The 27,616-nt window shown below is 32.9% G+C and overlaps 1 protein-coding gene across 1 annotated transcript in view; it reads left to right on the forward strand.

Annotated features, from left to right (window-relative positions):
- The window catches only part of LOC124354416 (unconventional myosin-XV-like), a 204,000-nt gene that overhangs the window by 165,462 nt on the left and 10,922 nt on the right, over nucleotides 1-27,616 (forward strand). The window contains 18 exon segments of the mRNA XM_046804850.1: nucleotides 385-596; nucleotides 1,247-1,341; nucleotides 3,790-3,899; nucleotides 5,721-5,809; nucleotides 6,161-6,318; nucleotides 7,380-7,508; nucleotides 8,241-8,369; nucleotides 10,543-10,646; nucleotides 12,146-12,338; nucleotides 12,644-12,674; nucleotides 14,484-14,551; nucleotides 15,200-15,267; nucleotides 15,797-15,893; nucleotides 16,508-16,678; nucleotides 21,106-21,310; nucleotides 22,540-22,712; nucleotides 23,952-24,122; nucleotides 26,437-26,592. Coding sequence (XP_046660806.1) covers nucleotides 385-596; nucleotides 1,247-1,341; nucleotides 3,790-3,899; nucleotides 5,721-5,809; nucleotides 6,161-6,318; nucleotides 7,380-7,508; nucleotides 8,241-8,369; nucleotides 10,543-10,646; nucleotides 12,146-12,338; nucleotides 12,644-12,674; nucleotides 14,484-14,551; nucleotides 15,200-15,267; nucleotides 15,797-15,893; nucleotides 16,508-16,678; nucleotides 21,106-21,310; nucleotides 22,540-22,712; nucleotides 23,952-24,122; nucleotides 26,437-26,592 — 2,359 coding nt within the window.

Below are 27,616 nucleotides of genomic sequence, written 5' to 3' on the forward strand. Positions count from 1 at the left end.
CCTATATATTATAATTATTTTAGGTTAGGTGATAGAGAGGACTTAGTAGTCCTTACTTCACTTTGCATTTCACATATATGGTAGTCATGTGCATTATTTGTTAAATAAAATTAATAGAATAACATCTAGTTTGAATGATTGGTTTCAGAACAGTTATTTGCTATTAGAATTGATTTATTCGTAGGTGATAGATATAGATCATAATTTGATATGATACATAATTTTGAGGTTATATTTTGATACTTTATCAAAGGATATAATTTTGTATTCATATGACTTTTCCAAGAATAATACTAGATAAATAAAGGACATGTCGTTTGTGAAATTAGTACCAATATATTGTAAATCCCGTTATTATTTATATAACTGAAATAACTTCCCCAGGACACCCAAACCCAGTGTGGGAAGTGTTGGCAAGTTAAGAATTAGCTCCGAGATGAAGTATAAGTTGGAGATGGTAACTGCCAACCACAGTCTGAGGTCCACCACCAAATCGAACCAAAGACCTCCTGCTCCCCACATCACCCCCCATCTTACTTCACCTGGACCTGCTAAGATTGATACAGACCGAAAATTGTTATTACAGCAGCAGCTGGGTAAGTCTTCATATCATAAAAGTAGGAGAGTTAATACCTGGGTTATAGTATTTTTTATGGTATCTTAAAAATTTGGTACAATTGATGTAGCTTTTATAGTATGCTGAAACTTTGTGTATTGTTTAAAAAAACTTTTAGTAAAGAATAAATTTTTATTTCAGAGTAATAATTGACATTACAATTGTATAATATCTCAAGAGTTGAAGTAAGTTGTTTTAGTAAGAAGTTAAAAACTAAGTTAATTTCCATATATTATTACAGTAGGTTAAACATTTCACAATTAATTGCATTATTCCCTAAATTAAATCATGTTGTTATTATACAATAACGTTTTTTAAGATTTTGAATTTCTTATTTGGAAAATTCATTACATAAGAGAGTAATTTTTATTTAATTTCTAAAAATGAATATATTACATTGTAATTAAATCAGTATGAATATTTAAACAAATAAAAACAGTTTAAACGACTATTATATCCATTATTCGCTAACCTGGAGGAAACCTCCGTGAGCGCCTGATGGTGTTTCTAATTTTAAGCGCCTGATGGAGGGTTAAAAACTTAAAATCTTCCAGTTTAAAGTGTAATTTTAAAAAAATCAGATACTTTTGTTGTATGATTACTCATTAAGACAAGAGATGTGTGTTACAGCTGGAAGATGGGGAAGTGTGGAGAGCGTTGAGCCGAGAGCCGTCACAAAGGAAGATCGCTCGGATGTCCAGCAAACGAACATTGTTCGCAGTCAGGTAACTAATAACTCCAATTGTCATAAGGGTGAACATCTTTTACAATCCTCTTATCGCCAAGCCATTCTGTTAAAGTTTCCCTTTAATTCACCATTATCTTCAGACCTCTGTGACTGACACTTTGAGCATTGGCTCTGAAATATATGGTCAACCAAAGATTGCGACCATTTTAATGCTTTTTTGAAAATTCATAACTCAGGAACTAGTTAAGGTATAATAGATTCATTACTGAAATTCTTGTATCTTCTTCTTTTTTATGGCATAGAAATTAATGTTTTCTTTTTTGAATTATTATAAGTATCCAAAATAATTTAACCCTTCGCGCGCTGTTGACAAATATAACTGCCAATTTTTACTTTGCTAAAAACGCTGTTGACAAATATATTCACTTTTAAACATTGAGTTTATTATTGGGAGTAAGTAGTTCCCAGTTTTGCTGGTGAGTGCAGCAGCTGCTGGAGCATAAATCCCACAATAGAAAAACACAGTAATAGTTGTCCCCGCCTCCCGGTTGTTCTCCAAGCTGCAAAATGGCAGCGCACTACCCTGCCACTGCGTGTTTTGCCAGACACTAGCGCTACTGACAAACTAACTCATCGGTTTAGTTCGTTCACGGACTGCGAGTGGAACTGTTGTGCGTACGTTGTCAAATTGGTTTGTTGCACACTTTGTTGCAAGAAGAGAAAAGGGGACGGGAAGATGTGTTGTGTGTACACGCAACGGTTTACGCAAGGAGACCATTTACGTGTGCAAGACATGCACCGCCCGGCCGAACCTGCACCCGGACACGTGTTTCAAGACGTACCACACGTTGATGTTACCTTGAATACCGTGATGGCTAATTTTAGATCTTTTTATATCCATTAATGTTTTATTTTAACTATAATATACATACTATACGTATAATATAATATTATACACGATAGTAAAATTTCATTCAACATTTCGTTAAATTTTGTTTATTTATATTGTTTTATAAGTTAAATAAACATATTAAAAAAATTATACTTTTTTCGTCCCCAAAAGTATTTTTAAATGGTAACAAACTCAAAAACATTAGCGTTGACTTTATGGAAAAAAAGATTTTGAGGTATGGTTTGGGTATGGTGCGTTCCAAATTGCCGTAGCGCGGGAAGGGTTAATATAACTTTTTTAATAAAAATGATTTAAAAAATATTTTTAACATTTTGACACAAAAAATAATCTAATGATATATAAGTACAATTTTATTGAAACTGGAAATTTTCTGACGTATTTATGACAGCGTCAGCCTGAGCATCTTGATGGATGAAAATAAACCACAAAGGCAAGCCACTAGTAGATGCTTTGTGAATAAGTTGGTACAGTGTACATGTTCTAGTGGAGAATTGTGTTACTATTTAACAGATACTACAGAGAAGCAAAACTAGTAAAATTAACAAATATGTAGTATTCTAAAATTAAAAATATTGTTTCCATAAAATTATGTGACCCACATTCTTCTTGAGTATTGTCATTCAGTAAAGTCACGGGATTTGCTGACAAGTGTTAAAGCCATTGTTTATCATTGGCAAAGGTGATAATTGCTAAGTAATAAATCTTTGACGTAGAAAGGATGTAAAAATGGTCCTAAACCACTAGCAAAAATTTATTGAACTTTCCTGACATCAACTACATGACAAATCGATTAGAGCACAGCCTTAATCCTAGTTTATGGTGAAGATCTTGTACTTGTAAGTTATGAGGAATTGTCTCATCATATTTTTGATAATCATAATCAAAACAATGCTAGCACATTTACATATCATTTTTCAAGAAAGTTTAGTTAATCAGTAGACTTTTATTTTGTGACTAATAAACAAATGTGTACTCGTGTACGATACAAAGCATGTGGCGTCCAAATAGTTAGAGTAATGTCCTCAAGATTGCACCACCAACTTGACAGCTATCTTCTAGACATTTATAACATAATAGAACACCAAGTAATACAATATAACAGCTGATACAACATATAATATGAAAACGAGTATACTTGGGTGTGGGGGTTGTTTGCAAAATTAGAGTTGCACAATATATCTCGGGTGTGGCAGTTAAAAGATTAAACTCTTAAAACACAAGTATCAATTAATATTTCTAGTAAAACAATATTTTTTTGTGACTGATCATAGCAGATTTTCAATTGTTTAAAAATTATCAAAAGTTACAGTAAAAATAAGGCAAAATAAATCTTCCAGCTCCTAGAACCTGTTGATTCACATTTTTCAGAGATTTGGCACTATTATAGCTCAAAAATTAATATAACTTGTAAAGAGAGAGAGCAGCTGTCTTTGATGAGTGTACCTCAAGAATATGGACTATAGATAAATAGATATTGAAGTTATCATGTTAAAAGTCGGAATGTATAAGGCTGTTACAAGTTTTGAATTGTGATGGCGTTTGCTATTACGACGACGTCTGAACGAGTTGCAGGTGGAGAGGATGGACAAGACCCCTGTCTCTGGGGTGAGGCCCCCGCCACCCCCAGTCACCCCCCACCAACATCCCCCACCTTCTCGATCCAGCAGCTTCTATTCTCATAGGTAAGAAATAGATAGTTAAGTGGAATAGTGTAATACAGTACAATACAAGAGTGCGTCCGTATTGTTGTTTGCATCTCGAGTGATGTCATGCACAGAGCAGGACCGAACTTGACCGTTGGAAGAGCACATATTACTCTTTCCTCCATGTTTATTCAAATTGACACTTGTGCTTCCTTTGTCCATATTATTTATAGCCCTCTGCAAAGTTAGTTGCCAATGGAGTTTGTCATAAACGTATTTAGTGTAAATGACTTCTTTCTAGTAGCGTATCCAGAGTTTTGGTGGATGAAACCCATCAACTCAACATCTCAATTTTCTGGGGGGGGGGGAGGTTAATTGATTTTGTTATTTTTTAATTTGATGTAAGCCACCAACAATTATCTGTGGCTTTAAGTTGGAAATAAAATATAGTTCTTCTATGTGTTGCAATTCCCTATTTAAGCCCCTATAAGTGGTCAATCTTAAACAATCTTTTATTTTTCTGTTGAAAGCATTAAACATATTTTAGTGTGTGTAAAATTTGTATTTTCTAGGAAGTAGGAGAATGGAATATACTTCTTCTAGGGTTGCAACCCCATTCCAAAACCTATGGATGTTCCAGCCTTATGAAAATGCTTTAGTTTTTCTGTTTAAGTAATGAGGCACTTGTGTGTCACATTTCAACTTTCTGAGTTATCAGTGAGTGAGTGAGGGCCTTTTATATATTAAAGGTACAGAATATTTGTAAAATGTGAAACAGAACTTCCAGAAAGGGTGAGATATTTTATTACCCAGAAACTATATTAAACAAAACTGTATCAGCTATATGTCCTCAACACCTTCTTAATAAAGTACACAAATGTCTATTTACTATTTGTGATGATAATGTGAACTAATGAATGTATTTACTTCTCTATGAATGACAGTTGTCTCTGGGAATACCTTTCAATCACATTCTAGCTGTAATGCCAATTCCCAAGTTTAATACATGCAATGATATCAGCAAAGAAAGCGATGTACAATATAAAATTTTGCTGATGCCTGGTATTTCCAATGATTTCTGATATTTTTTAATATGTTTATGATAAATACAGAGTTATAATTGAATAAATAAATATAAAGTCTAAATTACTACTATATAACAATTAAATATAAGAGGCTAAATTACGACTCTAATGTAGCTTCCAAGTGTCATGATTAAACTGTGAGCAGCTCACTACATCTACAGCACTGCTGAACCAATAAAAGTTTTGTTCTGTCTTAGGATTAGCTAAAAGAAGGTAATGCAAATTTATCACTCTTAAATAAATTATTATGTTTTTTATATAAATTCTAAAAAAAAACATACAAAATGTTGGGAGTGCCAATGGCTGCATGGTCTAAGATTTCGGACTTTGGATGTGTGCTAAAGATAATGTAGGTTCAAATTCTACCTATAACTATTGCATTTTTTTATCTGCTATTGAACTTGTACTGTATTGACTGTTTTCCCTTATTCTGCTTGATAATATCCTCACACAGTCTGGTGGCCCACAAGGGCATGCAGAATAAGGCTTAAAAGAAGAATGGCGTCTTCTTAAAACAAAGATAAACAAAAAATGTAGAATTTGATTTAATACAAAAATTAAAAGTAAGAGTATATTGTGTTGTCAAAAGATTTTATTTTTCTAGATGGTTGAAGGGAGGACCTGGCCTCGGACCATTCCCGTGAATACACCACAAACTTCTTTTAATTCTTCATTAGTCTCAAGTTGCTTAGTTTTTCTTTCATTTACAACCTGTTAATTCTTTAGCAGTATTAAACAGTATACAAGTAATATTAAGAAGAGTAATCTGTTCCAGCAACATGGCACCTATCCAGCCAGTGACCAGAGATGTGTACGACCAGAGTATGTTCACAGTCTCCACATCTCATTCGGATGCTGTAGATAGTGAGTTACCATTAAATACGCAAGAACATCTAGGTCTAACTTAAATTTGAGTACTGAATTTCAATCAATACAAGTTTTTTTTTAATTTCAAGTAAAATTGTAACATTGCTGTAGGTAAACAATTAGAATATATGTTTAGTCTTTCTAAAGTGACAACAGATTTTTACAGAGCATTTTTATTGGGAAGTTACTTATAGAGCCAAAATATCCAAAATTTTATTTTTATACCTAAAGTTATTCATTAGGGAGGATGGACTCTTTGATAACTATATTATATATTATGTATGTATTCTCTATAACTAAAATAGTTAAGTTTATCATGGTTGACTGAAAGTTGAATCTCTGTTGCAGTGGAGGAATCATCAGAATTCCTGGGTACAGTGAGCGACCCTGTGCCTATAGTGCCCAGCCCCCCTGAAACTACCCCAGCGACCAAGTTACACCCTCCTTCCACTGCTGCTCACTTCACCTACAACAGGGTTGCTTGGAAGCTCAATGTTCGGAAAGAGGTTAGGTGATAGACATAGATATGAGGATTATTAGTGTTGACGTAAATCAGACCTTTATTCTAATGTTGGACAAAAGTATTCTTTGATCACAAGGATTATTGGTGTTGACGTAAATCAGACCTTTATTCTACTATTGGACAAGTGTATTCTTTGATCACAGTAAAATAAAAATATGGTATAGTTGACATTTTTTGAGATATTCAAACTTTGACTTAGGCTCAAGTCATTTTAAAAAGTTTGACAATCTCAATACTAACTTTACAACATAAAAAACTAGAAACAACATGAAAGGTCCATAATTTTTTTTACAAACTGTGTGTAAATCATTCTGGAATGTTTCATAATACATGTTTTTCCGAGATCTGTTTTACAAACTCTAGAAACAGAATTAATGGGAAAAATGCAAATGGTCATTGATTTAATTAATAGTTTTCACTGCAGTCACCTCAGACGGAACTGTTATATTTAAAATAGTATTGTTACTCAATATATGTTTTCGAGTGTGATGTAGAATTTTTTAAATATTACTTTTCCTTTAATTTTCTAAAATATGTAGTTATACAAAATTAACTTTTGAGGTAGTAGTACCGTTAACTAACAATAAATTTAAATGTCTTCTATTTCAATGCTAAATAATATCAAAATGTCAGAAAATGTTCTTTTGATTAAAATATAGTTATGATATTACGGTTAATATAGTTGTTTGTCTCCAGGTCAGAGGGGTTTTTTTAGCCCTTACTTTGCCTGGTGAAATAAAATTTTTTATAACCTTACCTTTTTATATTATTGATTTTTATATTAATTGTTTAAACAAATTAAATCATGCATTGAGGTCCAGTAAAAATGTCTCCACAAAACCAACATTACTATATGTTCATATGTTTGTGAGTGTGTGAAAAAAAAAAAAAAAACATTAAACAACTAATATTACAATATTCCCAGGTGTATCTCCCAAGGAGACCGTCTCAGGACTGCTGATCTTCCATCGTTATCATGCCAAATCATCAGTGACTGTCTCCACAAACAAATATTAAACATAACAATTATTTCCCTGTTTCCAGGTGTTCTCTCCCAAGGAGACTGTTTCAAGTCCACTGGTCCTCCATCTTCTTTTTTGTCAGATCGTCAATGATTGCCTCCACAAGCAAACTCCCAGGATCAACCGAGAAGAACGGAACGAGATGATGCAGGTATGTTGGTTATTGGTTCTGTTGAAGTTGGATTGGTTTGGACCCTAGAAGAAGATATGTTTACAAATTAAATTGATTAGGTTAGAATAGGTGAAATCAGAGTTACACTTCTCTCAACCATCTATCACCAAAATTTTTTATTACAGTAATTGTTATAAAAGGCTAGCATTTCTGCTCAAAACACTAACACCCAGTGTCAAACACTGGATGTTTGCCGCTAGTTTCTTTTTAATGTATTTCACTGGGAATAATTTGATAACCATCTTTGGTGCTTAAATCTAATGCCTATTTACTACTTGAGCACTTATTTATGTACTTAATAAAAAAGAGTCAAAGCAAAGACAATAACTCCAAAATGGTTGCTCTGCTGTAATTATATATGTAGGCAGTAAACTTCTGTGAGTACTGAATCAGTTGTAGAAATTATATATACCAAACTGTGGATGAATGTTATGATTGAAAGTAGATTAAGATAGACTTTTATAAAGACATAATATATTGTAAATAAGAGCAGTTAAAATGGTACTTATTATAACATCTACCTCAGATTAGTTACAAGATGACAGCCAATTGTTCAAATCTAGCTTAAATGTATAATTAATTCATCAATATATCTCTAGAGAACCTGATTTTTAGATTTTAAAACCCCAATAAATTACAATTTGTATGTAAAAGTTGCGTAAAATACAAAGTGCTAAGTTAAATAGTTCTAACAGTAACGGGTGTTGACAGTTGCTAGAAAGGTTCGGAGTGACAGCAGCCAACTACCAATCAGATAAGCACAAAGCCTCTACAAAACGTGCTGTGTTGGATATGGCAAGGCATTGGCTGACATACTTTGCACGCATCTTCCCTATTACGGTAAGTCTCAAACATAAGAATTCTAATTAAATCTTTTAGCGCTGCAGTGTCCCTACCTTTGACAATAGGTTTAACAATGAGTGGTGGAGTTACTGTGTTGGATATGGCAAGGCATTGGCTGACATACTTTGCACGCATCTTCCCTATTACGGTAAGTCTCAAACATAAGAATTCTAATTAAATCTTTTAGCGCTGCAGTGTCCCTACCTTTGACAATAGGTTTAACAATGAGTGGTGGAGTTACTGTGTTAAATGCATCTCAGCTATATTGTATCATATTAAGATGCTTTGTTGGCTTCAAAATAGTGTAGTATTTCAAAGTACTGTTCTATGGATCTTTTCTCTGTTTTATTAACTCCCAAATATTGTTTAAATCCCGCGTCTTGAATGTCTTAGTTTTATATCTAAAATGAAATTCAACATTCATTATGCTGGGATACTCGCAGCCAAATTCCGTTAATGGTTTAAAGTAATATAACAAAAGCTTCAAGTTAATGGATTAAAGCTTTGTTATGGATTTCTGTTAATGGATTAAAGTAACATAACAAAAGCTTCAAGTTAATTTTACCCTACAAATAATAAAAGTACAACACTAATACAAGTAATTGCAATAATAATTCTGATCAGTACAAGAGGAACCCCACATTCTTGCATTTGGTTCATACACTTGGTCAAGGGGCTGGTGGTGTCAAGCTACTGTACCACTGTGAAATAATGCTTGAACGCCAATTGATGTCCCTTGAGCAAACTGAAAACAAAGTTACCCAATAAATATATGCCAGCCTTGATGGCAGCCCATTGTACAATATATGGCATATTGCATACCATAAATCTGAATGGCTCTGTTGATTGTGATCTTACCCATATCGGTATGTGGACTAACTCAGGTTCGACCCTTCTTGGATTGGAACTAAGTCGTTCTGCCTGATGTATGAGTGTTGTTACGCAATATTATGAACATATAACATGTGTTAACAAAAAAATAAATTGCACTGGAAATTCAACAAAAATAGTTTACTCTTAAAAAGTTGAGCTCTCTATAATCTGTAAAACTGATCCAGATAAATGAGGAATGGATAACAGTGGTTTTACTGTACATAAATTGTATTTACAATTCTTATACTTAGATACTTTTTCCTAAATTTTGTATATAATGGATTTTCTTGTAAATACAACTGTATGAAAACTATATTTTTATACATTTTTGAAGTATAGAGTTTCAACTTTGCCAGTTCTAGAGATAAAAGTATTCATTGTTTATAAATGAATGTCTTGTGAGTAATTTTCAATATAAATTAATCATAATAAATATTTAAATGCAAAAGAGGTCATACCTTTTACTATTACTTTTTCAAAACTACCATCGATTTAAATTTCACCTTTGAAACTAGCTTTATCATTAATTTAAATTTAGTTTTTAATAGAATAAGCTGTCTTTTGAATGAGCTGGTTTTGTAAGTTGAAGATTATTAATTTTAAATAATTATCGCTTATCATGATTAGGCTAAACCACAACGCTGTTAATCCTTCACAATACAGATATCAGCTTCAGATAATTAGGAATATACTACATTAACGCTCTACTAGTCATAACTTCAAATACATGCAGCTCAGACATGTTCTGTTATTGTTTTGTTAGTATAAAATATTTGTCCTCACATTATAATATTATTTTAAACCTATGTGAGCTTATTTGTCACTGAGAAATATGTCCTTATTTTTTAGAGCCTCAAAAAACAGGATCTTTGCAGAATTTTGAACTGCCCATTGTTTACTGTTAGTTCCACATGCTTTGTACTACATTATTAGACTTGGCTTTTACAGCATACAACACAAGTAATCCTATAAGATTATTTTACAATGTTTATGTCAATAACACTGTCATGAAGTGTATGAAAAAACTGAGTTATGGTTTTGAATCCATTAATAACTGAATTTTTTTTTAATGGTTATAAATTCCAATAATAGTCTCCTGATATTGGATCGTCCATTACAGTTAAAGATGTTAACTCTAGAAAGCAGCACTCAGTTCAGATTGGTAAATTTTAACAAGTCTGAATCGTTGTGTGACCTACAATGTCACAGTGTCATTGAACCACATAAGCCAATTCAAGTTTAATAATCAGGAAAAGGTCAAGTTTTGTCCATAACGCTCAGTCGATTTATGTTATAGGGAGGCAACCACTACCCAGATGTACAGATGTTAGCTGTCAGCCATTTAGGTATTCGATTGGCACGGCAAGAAGGTACCCATCTTCGAGTTATACACACTATCAGGTAACTTGAAAATATGTATAAAAATTACTCTCTTTACATATGCCAGAGACTAATCGGATAAAAAGAGTTTTATTAAGATATGATAAATTTTGGCATTTTATATTCAAGAAAATTGTAATATTTTGTTTTGGTATTAAAGGAAATAGCTATTTTCTTGTTTATTCCTATCTAAATTATTTTAGAATATACTAGCAGTTACCCGTGGCTTCATACGCAATTCCATTTCGAAAAACAGGGACACCATGAGCATATTTTTTTAAAATGGCATTCCAAACATTCTGAGATAAGTGATAGTCACTGAAAGGTATTCCAACCTCATGATCCATTTTAGATTTAAGTTTAAAGTTGGGTTCTGAAGTTGGAGAGTTAAACTGTATTTTAGTAGTACCTCTGAAATTTCTTTATTTCTCTCAAATATTTCATGAGCTTTATTGATAGCTTCAACGATTTCAGTAACAATTAAACTATTTCAGGCCAGTGTGGAGAAATCCTAAGTCTAAAGAGGGACTAAAGCTGAAGTCCTTACCTTATCAGTTAACACACTCATGATGGAATTTTACTGTACTTTACTGTACTCATGATGGATTAAAATCGGAGTCAAAATAAACCCAGACAAAGAAATGCGTCTGCCCGTAAAATGAAGTGTAACTGACTTTGAAAGATGAATAACAATAAACTGTCACCTGTTTAAATGATTGTACTTATTATTATTGACTTTGAAAGTTGATTAAAAACACATTTACTATCTGCTGATTTAGCCAAGTCCATAAATATAATCAATAATGGGTGTTAAAAAAAGAGCTTTCAAGGCTAATCGCGTGTAGCCTGGAGGGAGTTTCAAAATAAGATTAGGCTTATGAGTTAGCCAGAGACCCAATGAATGTCCATTTAAAATTTCAGTACAATTGGTCAGTAGTTTTTACATGATTGAGTAACACACAGATAGACACCATGAGGTCTGTGTAGTATAGATTTCAGTAATATTTTATGTTATATTTAATAATGTGTTACAATTTAAAACTTCAATCTTAATTTCCTCAAGATCAGTTTGTTATAACAAAAAAATTTATACAAAATTTGTTCCATATTTTAATCTTGTAAATATTAAGGTAAAAATCGCTTTCCTCAAAAGCAACAGCACCACCCAAACCAGATGAAAGGTGATTGGTCTATGGGACTGACTGTACATTATTTTAATCAAAATGTAGGTTTATACATCAAAGTACCTTCAAATAACTAATTTTTGAAGACAATAACTTTGAGGAATAATTTAGAGGCAATGTAACTCATGAAAAAGCATTTCTAGACCAATATTCATAAAAAGAAAGTTTTGTTTCAGTGTATAAAACTTTTGGATGTTCTTGTAATGTTTAACATGCATTGAGAAACCTGTTTTCTGAACTGATTAAGTAATGTCACTCTTTTGTCCTGTAGTCCATTTTTTATTTTTACTTATAACATGGCAGCATAAGATCTAACCTATCTTGGTTGTTCTGCAGCTTGGAAGAAATAGCAGATACGATGGTTAGCAAGGGCGGAGGCTCCATACAGCTGGTACTGAGCTCTGGTGAGAGGTTTCCACTGTATACACCACGTGCACGCCAACTCGACGCCATGTTGGGCGCATTCACACGGGAAGCCATAGGTGCTGCGAACACTACTATCAACCGAGAACTACATCAAGCAAGACATGTAAGTGGAGATAACATTGACTCTGCGGGATGTTAAAAAACAGTTCAGTTCATGAATTTAAAAAAATTACCAGAATCAATAACAAAATGTTATGTTTTATGATATGGTAAGGGATGAATGGGTTGATATTATTCAGGATTGCCTGGAACTGGGTAGTTTTGATTTATTACAAAACAGATTGATTTATTATTAAAATGATACATATGTAATAAATATGTATGTATATATATATATATATATATATATATATATATATTTATTTATTTATTACAAAAAACATTTGATAGAAAAACATTTTGTTACAGGAAGAACGCACCAGACCAGCAGATCATAAAGGTATTAACTGTTAAACTTTGTATTTATTATATTACTACATAAACATTAAAGATTTATACAAATTCCAATATACAAAAATTATGTCAAATTTTATAGACCACTAATCAATAAAATAATGTATAGTTTTCTTTCACTATCTTAGATAAGCTTTTTGGTAAAATTTCATTTCTTTCTATAAAATCGTAGTATTTTAGCTATGTATTCAAAACTTTTTTAAATACATGTATCACTGAAAATTCTACAAATGTGTAAAATAGAATGTTACGTTTTAAGAAAATTTAATAAAACAATAATTATAAATTATCATAATTGTTTTAATGAACTAAAAAAACTTTTTTGAATATTCTTGAGTCATTATTAGCCACAAAACTCAAAAGTTGTAAGACCATGCAGGGTTTGTTCAATAAGTTTCAGGACTGGTTCGCTGTATGTATCCTCAACGGTGGAGAGGGTCTGACCAGTCGGCCTCGGTCATCAACCCCCCAGGTGATCGGGCTTGGGTGGGGTCGGCGTCGGTGGTGGTCCCCCATCACCAGGCGCACGTAATTCAGTTGAGACATGAGGTGGATTTTTGAGACATGGTGATTTTTTATGGTGTCATTTCACCAGCATGGAGTGGACCGATGAGCAACGCTACGCTTTGAAGTTTTACTTTTAACTCGGGAAATCCACATCTGAGACTCTTGAATTCATTAAGCAGGCTTTCGGGGGTGATGCCTTAAGCTGCACAAGAGTTTTAGAGTGACACAAAATGTTTAAGGAGTGGACACCCGATGACCGCTTGAACCGATGCTCAGGTGGCCAAAGTGAAATAGTTTTGGACTTTGATAGGCGTTTAATTATCGCCCTTATTAGTGAGAAGACCGGCCTTTCAACCAGAACCGTCCATACCATTGTAACAGAGGATCTTGCTATGAGGAAGGTGTACAAGAAGCTGGTGCCAAAAGTCTAGAGCGAGGAACAAAAACTGTCGTGGCTGGGAATTTCACAAGAAATTTTGGACTGGGTTCAGGAAGATCAAGATTTTCTTGACAACATTATCACCGGCAATGAATTATGGGTGTTCCAATACGACCCGGAAACATCAAAGATCAGAATGGCAAACTTAGGGGTACCTATGTCGGAAAAAAGCTCAGAAGTCAAAATTAAAACCATGCTGATTGTTTTTTTTTTCAACTATAGTGGCATTGTTTACAAGGAGTTTGTGCCTACTGGAATGACCGTAAATACGTACATTTTACGTGCAAGTACTGAAACACCTACAAATTGTGTAATGGGCATGCGACCAGCCATTGCGAAGAATTGGAAACTTCACCATGACAATGTGTCGTGCCGTGGTGCAATTGTTATGTGGCATCTGCTGGCAAAATTCAGTGTGGCAACATTGCCTCACCTCCTCCCCCTACTGCCCAGACCTGTCTCCATCAGACTTTTTTTGTTTTTGCGAATTAAGGGGAGCTCAAAGGACATCGGTTCAACCCCATCGAGGCAGTTCATGAGGTGACGACAAAGGTTCTCAACAGTATTCTGGAAACTGACCTACAGTGGGCTTTGGACGAGTGGCAGACATGCCAAACTAAGTTTATTGATTTAGGAGGAATGTATTTTGAAGATTATTAAGTAATTTAATTGATTATTACATAATGAAACCTGCAATAAGGTTTAATTTTTGGAACTAGTCCCGATACTTATTAAACAGACCCTGTAATAAAGATAAAATAAATAAACACTAAAACATAACAGCAGCATGTGTAAATAAAGCAAGGTGCTGTACAGATGATTTTATCATGTTCTTTTTACTTTTTACAGGTTGGCAGCCTGACGTGAGACTCATTACTCCGGCAAGAGAAAGTCCCCAACATCACTCACAACCTGTTGTAAGTAAAATCATAGGAGGTATATAACTATACAATTAAATAAATATTTAGAATAGTTAAAATTAGAGGGGTATTAATTGATAAAATTTTAAATCTTAACCCTTATAGCAGCAATTATTCATCATCAGAGACTGATGGCATGACAGTTGTCCACCAATTTCATTTGTTATAGTACAATATACACCATATTGACAATATTTAAAGATTATTAATTGGAAACTTAAGATTTTTATGCTGTAAACAGACATATAAACAAATATAGATCAAATGCTTTAATTTGTAGTCATGTGTTAGCTAATTGAGTCACATAGAACTTTTGGAAATGCCTGTTACCAGTTATGAGTGTCCAAAAACTATTATATATAATATTGTTGTTACAATATATCATAAGCATTGTTACAGTTATTGCAAATCATGCAGTTTTTGATTTTTTTAAATATTCCCTTAAGTGACATAAAAAATAGACTGTCAACTAGAAGTCAAATGGTCAGTGGTGTTTCTGAATTTAAAAAGTTTCATGGTTTTAGATGGCTTTGATTTCAATTCTTTGCTACTTATAATTAAAGTAAAATTTATCTCCATTGGTACTGGCCTATTTATGTCCTTGCTATTGTTTTTTCATGTTAACTGTCATTATAATAATTTCAGGTTGCAGATGATGGGAAACACTCGCTTCTACAGTTTGCCATGCACCACTTCCGACAGAGTCCAGAAAAGTAAGTGTTACTTTAAGTAAGCAAAATAATATCAGACATGTTTAGTGAATGATAAAAAGTACCCATTACTCTTTTTATTTTCTGTTTTTGTGATATTTATACAAAATATTTGTGCTATAAAATGTTTATGAAATGCAATGTGTAGTTAGTCTCTTTATTATGTTTGTATACAGGGTAACCAGAGAGTCCAAATCTCATCTTTTAATTTTTAAATCCCAGCCATACAGAAAAGAAAACTTAGAAAATACTTCTAGGTTAATTAGACTGACTCATTTATGTATTAAATCTTTGATAGGACGTCCCTCGAAGGATTCGCGCCCCAGTGCATAATGTTTTAATGTCAATCCCTTTTGAGACACATAATTGTGAAAAAAATAAAATATATCCATAGTTGTAGGATAAAAATACATTACAAACCTTTGTTAAGATTTCTTAACTCCTAAAATACTTATAAAAACTTTATTTTCATGTCCGTTATGGAATGATAAAACAACTAGTGATATTGGCTGACAGAATTGGGCTTGTTCAGGTTTGAAATGTTGAAGACACCGGATGGGAACATCAGCGGGTCTCTGAAAGTGGTCCAAGGACACAAAAAGGGAGGAGACTGGACATGGAAAGAACAGGTAGATTATGCTCATTTCCTTAGCTAACCCTAAATATGGTATGATTTTGAGACTTAAATTGAAAGCCTGAGTGTCATAGAATAATGTGACAAGCCTGTATACCAGTTGACGGCTACTAGCAACATTGTTTCTAACACTTAGAGGGTTAACCCCTTAATGGATTTTGACTAGATACTTTACATTGGATATTTGCTGAAAAAAAGCCACTGACGGGTTTGATTATCTTATCATGCAACATTGCCCTGATCTATTGCCTTCTGTGATGAATGACAAACTACTTATTGATGAAACAGTGAACCAAATATTAATACATGGTTAGCTCTCATTAATATATACATTGAATTGTTTATAAAATTGACACTTTGAAAAATCAATATCTTGTGTAAACACTGTTTTAAAATGGTGTACGTCAAAGTCTCAAGTATACAGAGCTTTTTTCCAAAGTTCGTATCTCTAGTCTGGTCAGTTGCACAATAAGATGGACAGTCACATAAAATCAAGACGATTGACTTAATTCATGAACAAAACGGGAAAATCTCTGTGGGGAGATCAAACTATCACAGTTTGACTGATCGTTTTTTTAAGAAGTATGATATATTTTTTTTCCATCGCAGGTGGACTTGGTCAAGTACTCTCCCAGTCCAATCTCAGAGTCTCTGCTCAAGTTGGACCCGGAACTAAACCAGCTTGCGGTGGAATGTTTTGAGTGCGCCATGAGGTATATGGGAGACCTTCCAACTACCCCGGACCTCACCGAGGTGAAGTGTGTCTACACCATATTGATGGTGAGTTGTTGCAGAGTTGAAACGTTTAAGAAAACACAGTTTTTTTAATGAAACTGCTATGCCAGGATGTTTATTGTGCAAGAACAAGCCCATTATGGAACTGGTTTTTAGAAGAAATTCCTAAAATAATAAGTACAAGCTGTAATTATACTTATAATTTAAAAAGTATAAGCTGAATACTTTTAGTTGTTTTCTGATCAATTGGTCCTGTGATGATTTTACTGTACCTATAATACATATTTTGTAATTTGCAGGATCAAACCTATATAAAATGGCTGGCTACCAATAAGCTTTTCTGCTTAGTAGGTAGTAAAAAGAGCAGAAGCTGCTTACAAATTGTCAGGGACACCTTATTTATCTGTTTACGTCTATTAAGTTGTACAGAAATATTAATACCTGCATGCCCAATATTTTCATGCTTAGAAATAATGTAGCCAAAATGGTTATTTACCAGTTGATTTAGTGTTTCATACTATTTTTTAAATAGTACATCATACCAGAATTGAACCAATACTTTCAAAATCACAACCAATATTTTTAAATTTTTTTTTATTTTGTGAGGTCTTTTGATATGCTTGCAAAAGCCTCACAAAATAAAAGGTTGTGAAAATATTGGTGGTTGTGAATCTTTACCGTGATGAGCGAATTAAGAAGCCAATAAGAGCTCCATCTTCAACATTAATAAAACAGGCACTTCTGTATTGCTATCAACCAAAAACATCAGAAGGTTCAACATTACAGAATATATTTTTAATAGCTTCTTTAGACCTTTTATATACAATTAATCATTACAAAACTGCCATACATGATGTAATGAACATGAAACAAGTGATCAGGTCTAGTCATTTAATCTGTCAATATGTGTAAAATAGATAATTTTTAGCCAAAGATGGCAGCCAAATTTTCTTTTATTTCAACATTGTTATGTATTTTTAATGTAATTTCTGCATTTCATTTGAGGCTCTGTCGATTTTCATGTTTTACTTATAGAAATGTACTTGTACCCCTACTTAATTATTTCCATTTATATTTTTACAAGATTTTGCACAATTGTTCAATTTAATTGAAATGTACCTAGATAAAAGATTTTAAATTATTTTAAATTGCTCATATTTAAAAGAAAACTATGTACTGCTCAGGCATTTTATAATTTATAGAGTTGTGTTGTATTTTACACTAAAGATATGCTGCTGTATTTCAAAACTTCCTTACATTAGACACTATAGACAATAGACAATAGACAATATTCTTTATTTGCAATTTCTTTAAGAAATACAATGGCGTCAACATGTGATAATCTTGCTTTTAACAATTTTATGTATCTATTTGTTTATTAATTTTGTGCAATGTTTTGTCATCTTATAAAAGGTCAAAAAACTCCTTGGTCGAGTATAAGGGTCGCTCCACTAGCCAGTTCTGAAGTTCATTTTTTAACTGGTTTCCTCTCTTGTCCTTAAGGTTTTGTGGCAATGAGTTGATGATTTTGCGGCCAATGTATGAAGGTTTTTTGCTAAATGTTGTTGTGTGGTGAATAGGAAGACTGTAGTCGGCTGCTCTCCTGGTGTTTTGTATGAGTGTATGTCTTTCATTTCTTGGAAGGTCCAGCTGATTGGTGTAGATGACAACTGCAAGTATGTAGAGTGATGTGACGGTTAAGATCTTAAGTGACTTGAACGCTTCTCTGCAGCTATCTGTAGGGCCTAGGCCTGCAAGTGTTCTAATAGCTTTTTTTTGGAGGATCAGGATTTTGTTAAGGTTGGCCTCGGATGTTGAGCCCCAAGAAATTAATCCATATCGAATGTGAGATTCCACCATCGCGTAGTAGGCTGTTTTGGCTAATTCCGGGCCTCCCATCCACACATCATTCTTTTGACTACAAATATCCCAGATGAGAGTTTCTTGGTCAGTGCATTAATATGATCTCCCAAGAAAGGTCAGCCATCAATTGTGAGCCCCAGTAGTTTTGTCTTTTGTTCTGTCGAAATATTGGGAATATCTGGTATTTGTTCATGTCTTCTGCTAAAATTGATATGTGTGGTTTTGGATGGATTGATAGCTAAGTCGTTTTTGAAGACAGTATTGGAGTGCTTTGTCTGTAGATGATAAAATGCTAGTTACTAATTCATGTGTTGTGTCATTTGCAAATAGAAGAGTTGTATCGTCTGCGTACATTATAGTCTCTACATTGTCATCATTGATAAAAACAGAAAAGTCGTTGGTGAAAAGAATAAATAAAAAGGGGCCCAATACTGAGCCTTGAGGCACTCCTCTTCTCACATGGCAGTGGCTTTGATCTGTATACACATTTTTTTTCCATTCAGATTTTGTTGAATTTCAGTAATTTGTGTGCGATCTTTCAGGTAGCTAGCCACCCAATCTTTTGCTAGGCCGTCAATACCTAAAGCCAAGAGTTTTCTCAGGATGAGGTCATGACCCAAGCAATCGAAGGCTTTGCTGTAGTCAAGTAGAATAGCTGAGACATGTTTGCCATCTTCCAGGTTGTCTGTGATTTTTTTCAAGTAAATTGGTAACAGCTGTGGTGGTGGATCTACCTTTGAGAAATCCATGTTGATTTTTTGTAATAAGTTCATTTCTTTCCATGTAGTCTAGCATTCTTGACAGAGCAATCTTTTCTATTATTTTTGAGAGTGTTGATATTAGCGAGATAGGGCGGTAATTCTCTGGTTTGATGAGGGATCCTTTCTTGTGTTTTGGATATATTTTAGCAGTTTTTAAAGCAGAGGGGAATTGTCCTGAACTAAATGATTTGTTTATTATGCTGACTAATGGAGGTGCTAGTTGTTTGGCACAGTGTTTTACGACCTTTGATGGAATCTCGTCTACTCCACAAGATAACTTAGATTTTAGTGAGGATATTGTTGCAATGACTTCCCTTTGTGTTAGTAGGTTTTAAAAATAGTAATCGGGTATCACTTTGTGGGAGGGTAATTTGGTGAGTTATTATTGTGTTTTTAAATTGTTCAACGATTGTTTTCCAATGTGGAAAGCTGCTATTTTCGAAAAATATTTATTAAAGTGTTCAGCCACAAGAACAGGGTTATCCTCTATTTTGCCATCCATCTCCAACTGCATATTTGCTTCACCTTTTTGTTTATTTTGTTTCTCCGAGTTGATTGTGTCCCAGATGGCTTTACTCTTGTTGTCAGCCTGATTAATATATTCTGCTGTTATGCTTCGTTTGAGATTTCGGAGTTTAAGGTCGTAGGTTTTCTTTTTTTTCTGTCATTGCTATTTTGTCATCATTATTTTCCAGTTAGTTCATATCTATGTAAGGCAGTTAGAAAGTCTTCTTTTAGAATTTTTTACTTCTTCATCGTATTGTACATTAAGCTTCCTACTTGGTTTTGCTTGTGCTTTCTTCTTAGGACATACATGGGTCTAATGTTTGTCTTACTGTTGTTAAAAACAAGTTATAGCTCTCTTCAACATCTGATGCAGCATGCACGCTCTCCCAATTTTCTAGAAAGAATTCGTCTTTAAGTATGTCAAGATTTTTCCTTGAAAATATTCTCCTCACAGTAGCTTCTTTCTTAGAGGACAAATTTGTTTGCATGTTGACGGTGCAAATCTGGCCAGTGTGATCTGATATCCCAGTCTGTACTACTGTAAAGTTCACCATATCTTCTGATATGTTTGTGCAAATACAGTCAATAGATTGTTCTGGAGTGATAAGTAGTCCTTGTCTCTGGAGAGATAGCCGCTTGATACCAAAAGTTGATAGTTCATCCTCAAAGAAAGTGTTGTCTGTATTTTACGGTTAATCTGTCTATATTGACATCTCCCATTAAGATTTGGAGTTTAGCTTCAGCTTTATATGTAGTAAGTTACGTCAGCTAATATGTCAACAGCTAATTTGACTTGTCCTCCTGGAGGACGATAAACACCAAGTACATAGAGTGTTTTATTCTGGATATTAATTTTTGTTAATGCAGTTTCACATACCAGTTCCACGTTCCTATTAGATATGTCTATTGCTTCTGTTTTTAGGTTACGTTTTTCCTGTACATAGATTGCAACTCCTCCTCCCATTTTATGATTTTTCCTACTGTAAGATGTTACTAATTCATATCCACTAAATCTTGGTAAGTAATAGCTTTTCTGTGCTCAATCCATGTTCAGAAAGTATCAGTATTACACTAAAACAGTCTATTACAGGCTTGAAATTGTATTGTGATTTTATAAAATGTGACTTTATGAATAAATCTTACCCATATAATTTGACTCAAAGGTTTAATATTTTGCTGGCCTAAATTGCTTTGACTAGTAAAATGGTACTATCAACTTTTAGAGCATTCTAAATTGTCTAAGCATATTCTGTCTACTATAAATATAGTTTTTTCAATTTTGCTAAGCTGTATTTACCTTCAAAGTGTGTTGTGACTTGTCCTAACATGTCTTATGTACAGCACTGCCACAAACACGAGCCACTGCGTGATGAGGTTTATAGTCAGCTAATGAAGCAGACAACAAGTAACAAGAGCGAGAGTTGTCAACGGGGCTGGCGGTTGCTGAGTATTGTTGCTGCTTACTTCACATGTTCGGACACGCTGCGGCCTTTCCTCCTGAAGTATCTCGAGACGGCAGCTTATGACAAGCGACGGGCCTTCCATGGTGAGATACCTGTCAGTTCTGTATAGTCCTTAAACGTTCTAGGTAGTTAATAAACTAGTTTGACTAGTTAGAAGGTCATTGTGTGAAATGTTGTAAATTAGAGAGGCCTGTTGCGGTTTCAACTGTAGGATTGGCAGAATCCTTTGTGACAGTCATTAGAATATATCATTGCTTCCACATCCTACTAACTGTCCCCACAGTTTCATCATTGTAAGCAAACGTTTCAATTTTCAATCTATATAATAGTGTAGAGTTCTCATGGGTTATGAACAGGAGAATTTTGTCACAAGTTATTGCAATTGGCTATACAAATATTTTAATAACATGGAATTTCAATTTCTTAATACTTTTATCTTAATATTCTATTAAAAGTATCGTGGTTTGTCACAATTTCCGCAGTTAGGTTGCATAAACTATTTCTTAGCAAGCACCTAAGAGGTAAGATGAATATGTGTAGAAAGTTTCCTGTAAATCCGTTGTGTAATTTTTCTGTGATGAGTCAGACAGTGGTATTTGGCTTTAATCTATCGTTAAATATAATAGTGTAACCTAGTTTTAAAAAAATTATGAGATAGATCTGCGCTTATAAAATATACAAAAGTGCAAATGGCTTTATTTGGCATGTTGACATAGGCCAATATGGATCCTACCAAGCAGAAAAGTTAAAGTTATCAACTGGTGCTCCTGTGTATTTTGTATCAGGTCAAATTGTTACTCATTCATGAAAATAAAAATAGGCCAGGATTTAGTTTTCAAACAAGGTACAAATATATATTGGTATTTTGTTTTAGTGTAAAATGTCCATTATATTCAATTTGTATAACATGTGGAAATATTCTTTAAATAATGACACAGATAACATTAATAACTATCCAACTAGTTTTTTTTATACTGGCAGATTATTTTACACAATTTTTAAACATTTATAAAAAACTATTGTATCTTACTGAAAGTAAATAGACATCATATATATATATATATTATGATGTCTAAGTAAATATGTAAAGACAGTGTAAGATTAAAAATTATTAAAGTTGTTTGTAACAAAGACATTCTTCAGTCAAAAGGCATCCATATTGAAACCTAAATCTTTTAGACACACAAGTAAAAATAAATTTTCCAAACATCCTTGGAACGCTAAGTACATAAACGCTTTAAATACCAGAAATGTGGTATTTAGTAGCATGAGTGTTAAAATAGCTAATTACTCAAGTTTTTGTCTTTTTCAGGAACAGCAAATGTGTGCCTGTCGAACCTGCGCAAGACATTGCGCTATGGTGGCCGCAAGAATGTGCCGAGTGTAGAGGAAGTGACAGCAGTGAGTGCTGGCCGCAACAGCAAACGACAACTGTATCGGCTACCAGGAGGCAGTGAGACTGTCATTAATACCAAGTCTACAACGGTAAGCGATACGCCTAGTATCATTTGTCTTGGATAGAAAACAAATAATAGACTAAAATTACTCTAGATTTTAAGAGGGTCATCCAAATACAAATCAGGTTTACATGATTTCTGTAATTGGCCAATACTAAATCAGTTATTTTTATCTAGTCAACATAAAAATATTTAGCTGTACTTTCATCCCTTATGTATAAAATAATTGTGGAAAGCTCATTTTTTCCAGGAAAAGTTTGGTTGTGGAAACACCTTTTATTACAATATAAAATCAGGAGTGCATTCTATATTAATAAGAATTTTGGACTTTGGAATAAAATAAAAAACATTAAAATACGTAAATATATATATTTCAATACAGCATTTTTGGAAATTCTATAATTAATTTTTGCCAATTACAGAAGGTATTATTATGTACACTCTCATAACAGGCATCTGGAAAATATTGTTTTCAAATTGAAAAAAATTAAATTTGGTCAATGTCTTTACTTGGTGAATATTTTTGTTAAAAAGAAGTCATAATAATAAGATATTATAGACACTGTAATTTGAAAACGTGACCCATTGATTACTTTTTTAAATAACTTAAAAATATGGTTGAAAATAAGAATTCAAATTGTTATTTACTTATTTATTTAAATTAAGTTTGGAGCTGTAAAATGTTTGTCCATGATATTACCTTTACAGAATTTTTACTTTTTAGCAGTGATAAACAAATTTTAATAATTATAAGCAAACAAAAGTAACTTTGTTGTTAATAAGGAAAACAAAGTATAACAAAATTAGTAAACAAAAATTACAAATAATTCACTGGTATTTAAAAATATACAAATGGCTATATAGCCTAATAGTTTGCAATTTTTTGTTATGAAAACCTGTAATGATGTTATTTTATGGGAGTTTGTTCTGTATAAATTTTGAAAAGTTTAGTGTAACTTGATGTGTTATTGAACACCCTACTCTAAAGAAATATATTTTTCAGTTTAATGATAAAAATATTTTAGTCAAGCAGTTCACAGAGAATTTTCTACAGCTACTGTCCTTTCTTGTATGGCTGTGCCATTGGATCTTAGAAGGAAATATTTTTTGGTTTAAATACATGTTTTTGTAATATTTATTTTCATTTGTTATGGAATCAGATTTTATCCACAACATTTATTACTCATACAAACAAATCCATATTTTTGAAAGAAGCAACATGAAGGTATTCTCAATCCACCAAGTCTTTACACCTCTATGCATTCAGGTCGTGCAAGACGTAATCCAGGAGATGTGTGCTCTCATCAATGTCCACGACCCTCTGGAGATGGAAGAGTTCTCCCTGTACTGTATCGTGGAGGGAGATGCATTCACAATGCCTTTAGCCCGTGAGGAGTACATACTCGATGTCACCACAGAACTGCACAAGAACCAGCAGGTAGCGATGAGTTGGCACTCACCAGAATTCTTTAGTCTTTAGTAAAGCATTTAGTTATGTTTACTCATAGCCACTTTTCATTTCACAAAATTTCAGTCATAGTGAATTCTTGTTAAACTGTCACTGTCCACAAAGTAAACAGAGATAATTACATTGAAGAATTCAGTAAAAAAAAGAAAAATGATAAAAATATCAATACATGACTAAAACATTTAACTAATAAATATTTTAACTCAACATTGTTTTAAATAGTGAATATGATCAGTTTTAAAGAGTGTTGTAGTCCCACGTTGGCTGTGTCATTATGCTCCGTATCGTTGTTTAAAAAATGTTCAAACTTCCAATTCCCACGTCGATGTGTCCTATACTGTGGAAATTGTATAGAGTGTTGTTGGAAGTATATTAAGTGTTAGTGAAAGTATACGTTATATATCACTATGCCTAGGCCTATATTCATTTCAGTTTTCAAATAGGTTAAATGATTGTGCAAATTAAATATCACTGTATTGAAGGCTCTGATAAATATGGTTATTTATATCAGGATAAAGTTCACAAACGTTCACTGGGTTCTCATCAATCACTTTGATTTTAATAAATTTTGAAATGTAATATTCTCTGAGCTAACGCTTATTTTCTTTACTTACCACACTTCTTCGCAGATGGGATAGTCAATCATATTAAAACAAAGCAAATCACTTTGATACGTTAATTTATTTTGATGTGATACAAACAACTAATTGTACTCACTTTGCTTTGTTGTTAATTTATTCAGTAAAAACAATATCCCATGGCCCGGTTATATGTTTTAATACACTATTGCACAATTTCGTATTGCATCACTGCCAGATGGATCTACACGAGTACACGTCCTCCCTGCTTCAGCTCTCGAAACAGAACAAAGATTTTCAGGCCAAAACTTTGCGTACTGTCTCAAACAATGCTCAACCCCTCTCCCGTTCAAATTAGCGTCTTCACGATTGAATATAATTTCATTCTTTTCTCATAATTATCGAATTTTATCACGTTCACTATAATTGATCAATTTAAGTCTTTCTATTTTCTTTAACTATTTTTCTATCGCTTTTTATTTAAATTTTTGCAACATGTGGTCTCTGATGTCATCAATACGCAAGTCATTTTATCCCACAATTGGCTTTTTTGCGTAATTTTATTTGGTACTGTTAGTAAAAACGAATTTTGGTTATGGTTAGCTCAGTTTAATTATTTGAATTTGTTCCCATATAAAGTTTAACATATTTCTCCATTATTAATTAAATAAATCTCAATTCCAATAACATGTGATTTACTTGCGTCACGGTCATTTGGTTCACTGTCTGCTAATTCCCCGCGAATATTTAAATGTCGTAATTTGACCTGTCACAATAGCTCTTTTATAAACCATGTACTTATGTATATATAATGTACCAATTATAAAATATTGGCTACTTTTGGTTACACTAAAAAAATTTTACCATTTTTATGGGACAGGATCTCATAATAAATTATTAATTGTCATACAGAAAATGTTTATTAGAATATCTATAATATTATGTTTTCAAAAGTTATATTTGTAAATAATAATTCATACAACACAATATACGAGTACTTACACTTTTCTCTATTTTTGTCCTACAAATTTTAATGTACATAAAATAAAATCCAAAATGATTTAATTTGAGAAGCTTAATCCACAATCATTATACCAGAAACCAAGACTTGATAAATCAAAAGTTTTTGCTAGGCTGTCAAAAACACATAATTCATATCTATATTTGGGCATCAAACTCCTTAACACGTTTCCATTAGTAGTAAAAGACATTTCTTATAAAAATTGTAAAACTCTGTGTCTAAATGATTAAAAAAAGGCTTTTTATGCTATTGAAGAAATATATTCCTGTAATGTAAGTGATTGCCTTTTCATGTAATCTGTGGCTTTGTGGCTTCTTATATACTAGATAATAGTATAAGCTGTATTCTTGTAGGTCATTGTTTAAATTTGTAGGTTTATATTTTAATTTATTTTCTAATGTAAGTTTCTTAGTCATATTTGACTAAACTATGACTTTGTCAATACATTTTTATGTGGGATGACTGTAATATTCTCGATTTTTGAAGTTTGTTATGATACCCACAGCTTATGAACCTTTATGAGCCTGTGATAATCTTAACTAACCTTAATACCTTTGATTCACCAATATAGCAACTTTTATTATTTATAAAGCACAAGATATATTATAGTAAGTAGTGCAGTGTAGGGAAATTAATAATATTCCTTTTTAAAGATTGAATGAAAATATTTAATCTCCTGTTGCAGGTTTTCTACCTTATTTTCTGCCGTTCTGTTTGGCATTTCCCTCTCCGCTTGGACTGTCAGTTATATGTCCAGGTACTGTTCAACCAAATAGCTCCTGACTACTTGGAGGGTCTGCTGTTGGTGTTGCCTGGAGAACAACTGCCTCAGGATGTCATTGTGAGTAGTATCTAAGATATAGTTCACTTACACGATTGAACTGGTACTTAATAGTAATAACGTATATAGTTCCTGACAACACAACTAATGAATACAGTACATCTTTCATATCCAGACTCTGTGATGTCTGACACCTCCAATCCGGACTGGTGACAAATGATAAAATGTTTTGTAACTGCAAGCTTGTGAGCAAGGAATGCAACATTGGTATGCACTATTTCCCATACATAGGCTGGTGGGGCAGAGGTGGGAAAGGGATGGGGGCTTGATTTCTCCTCACAATGAAGCCTGGATTACTTTTAAAAACAATGACCTTGACAAAACTGTGATATCAGTGCTGTCATGTCAGCTTTTGAAAGTGTGCTTTTTCAGTTAGTTGAGATCTGAATTTAAAATATTGTACTTTATTGAATGTTTTATTTTGTATAAAATGAATTTTGTATTCCGAGTAATAATTCTTTTGAATGATATTTTATAGTACGTATATAACTACAAAAATAAAAAGTATCCGAGTACATTAATTGAATTTTTAAAATTTTAATTGAATACACTCTTTATAATCATAATAAATGTGTAAAATTTCCCAGCAAACAGTTTCAGTTTTGTATTGAACAGTTTTATAATTGCTTAGTGCCTTCAAAAAGTAAACCACAACACTAGTGAAGATAAAATTTTCTGCATATCACAATTCCATATGTGGTTTTAACGATATCCAACTCATCTGGTCACCACATTAAGGTGTATATAGGTTTTACTGTAATTTCGTGCCAAATTGACACATTTTAAGGACTCTGTAGATGTGTCAAATATGTTTATCTCATTGAATGTTTTTTTGATAATCTAACAGCGGTGTACATGTTGTATAATTGTTTTTATATTACTTGTATACTGTTTCATTTTATGTAAAAAAGCACAATCAATTCATTCTTTCTATAATCAGCTATTAGTTTTACATATATTGGAAGTTTCTTTTGTAATATTGTATAAACAGTTGCTTTGGATAAAAACAATTATTTCTAAAAAT

Source organism: Homalodisca vitripennis, chromosome 2 (assembly GCF_021130785.1).
Source record: "Homalodisca vitripennis isolate AUS2020 chromosome 2, UT_GWSS_2.1, whole genome shotgun sequence".
Taxonomy (NCBI): domain Eukaryota; kingdom Metazoa; phylum Arthropoda; class Insecta; order Hemiptera; family Cicadellidae; genus Homalodisca; species Homalodisca vitripennis.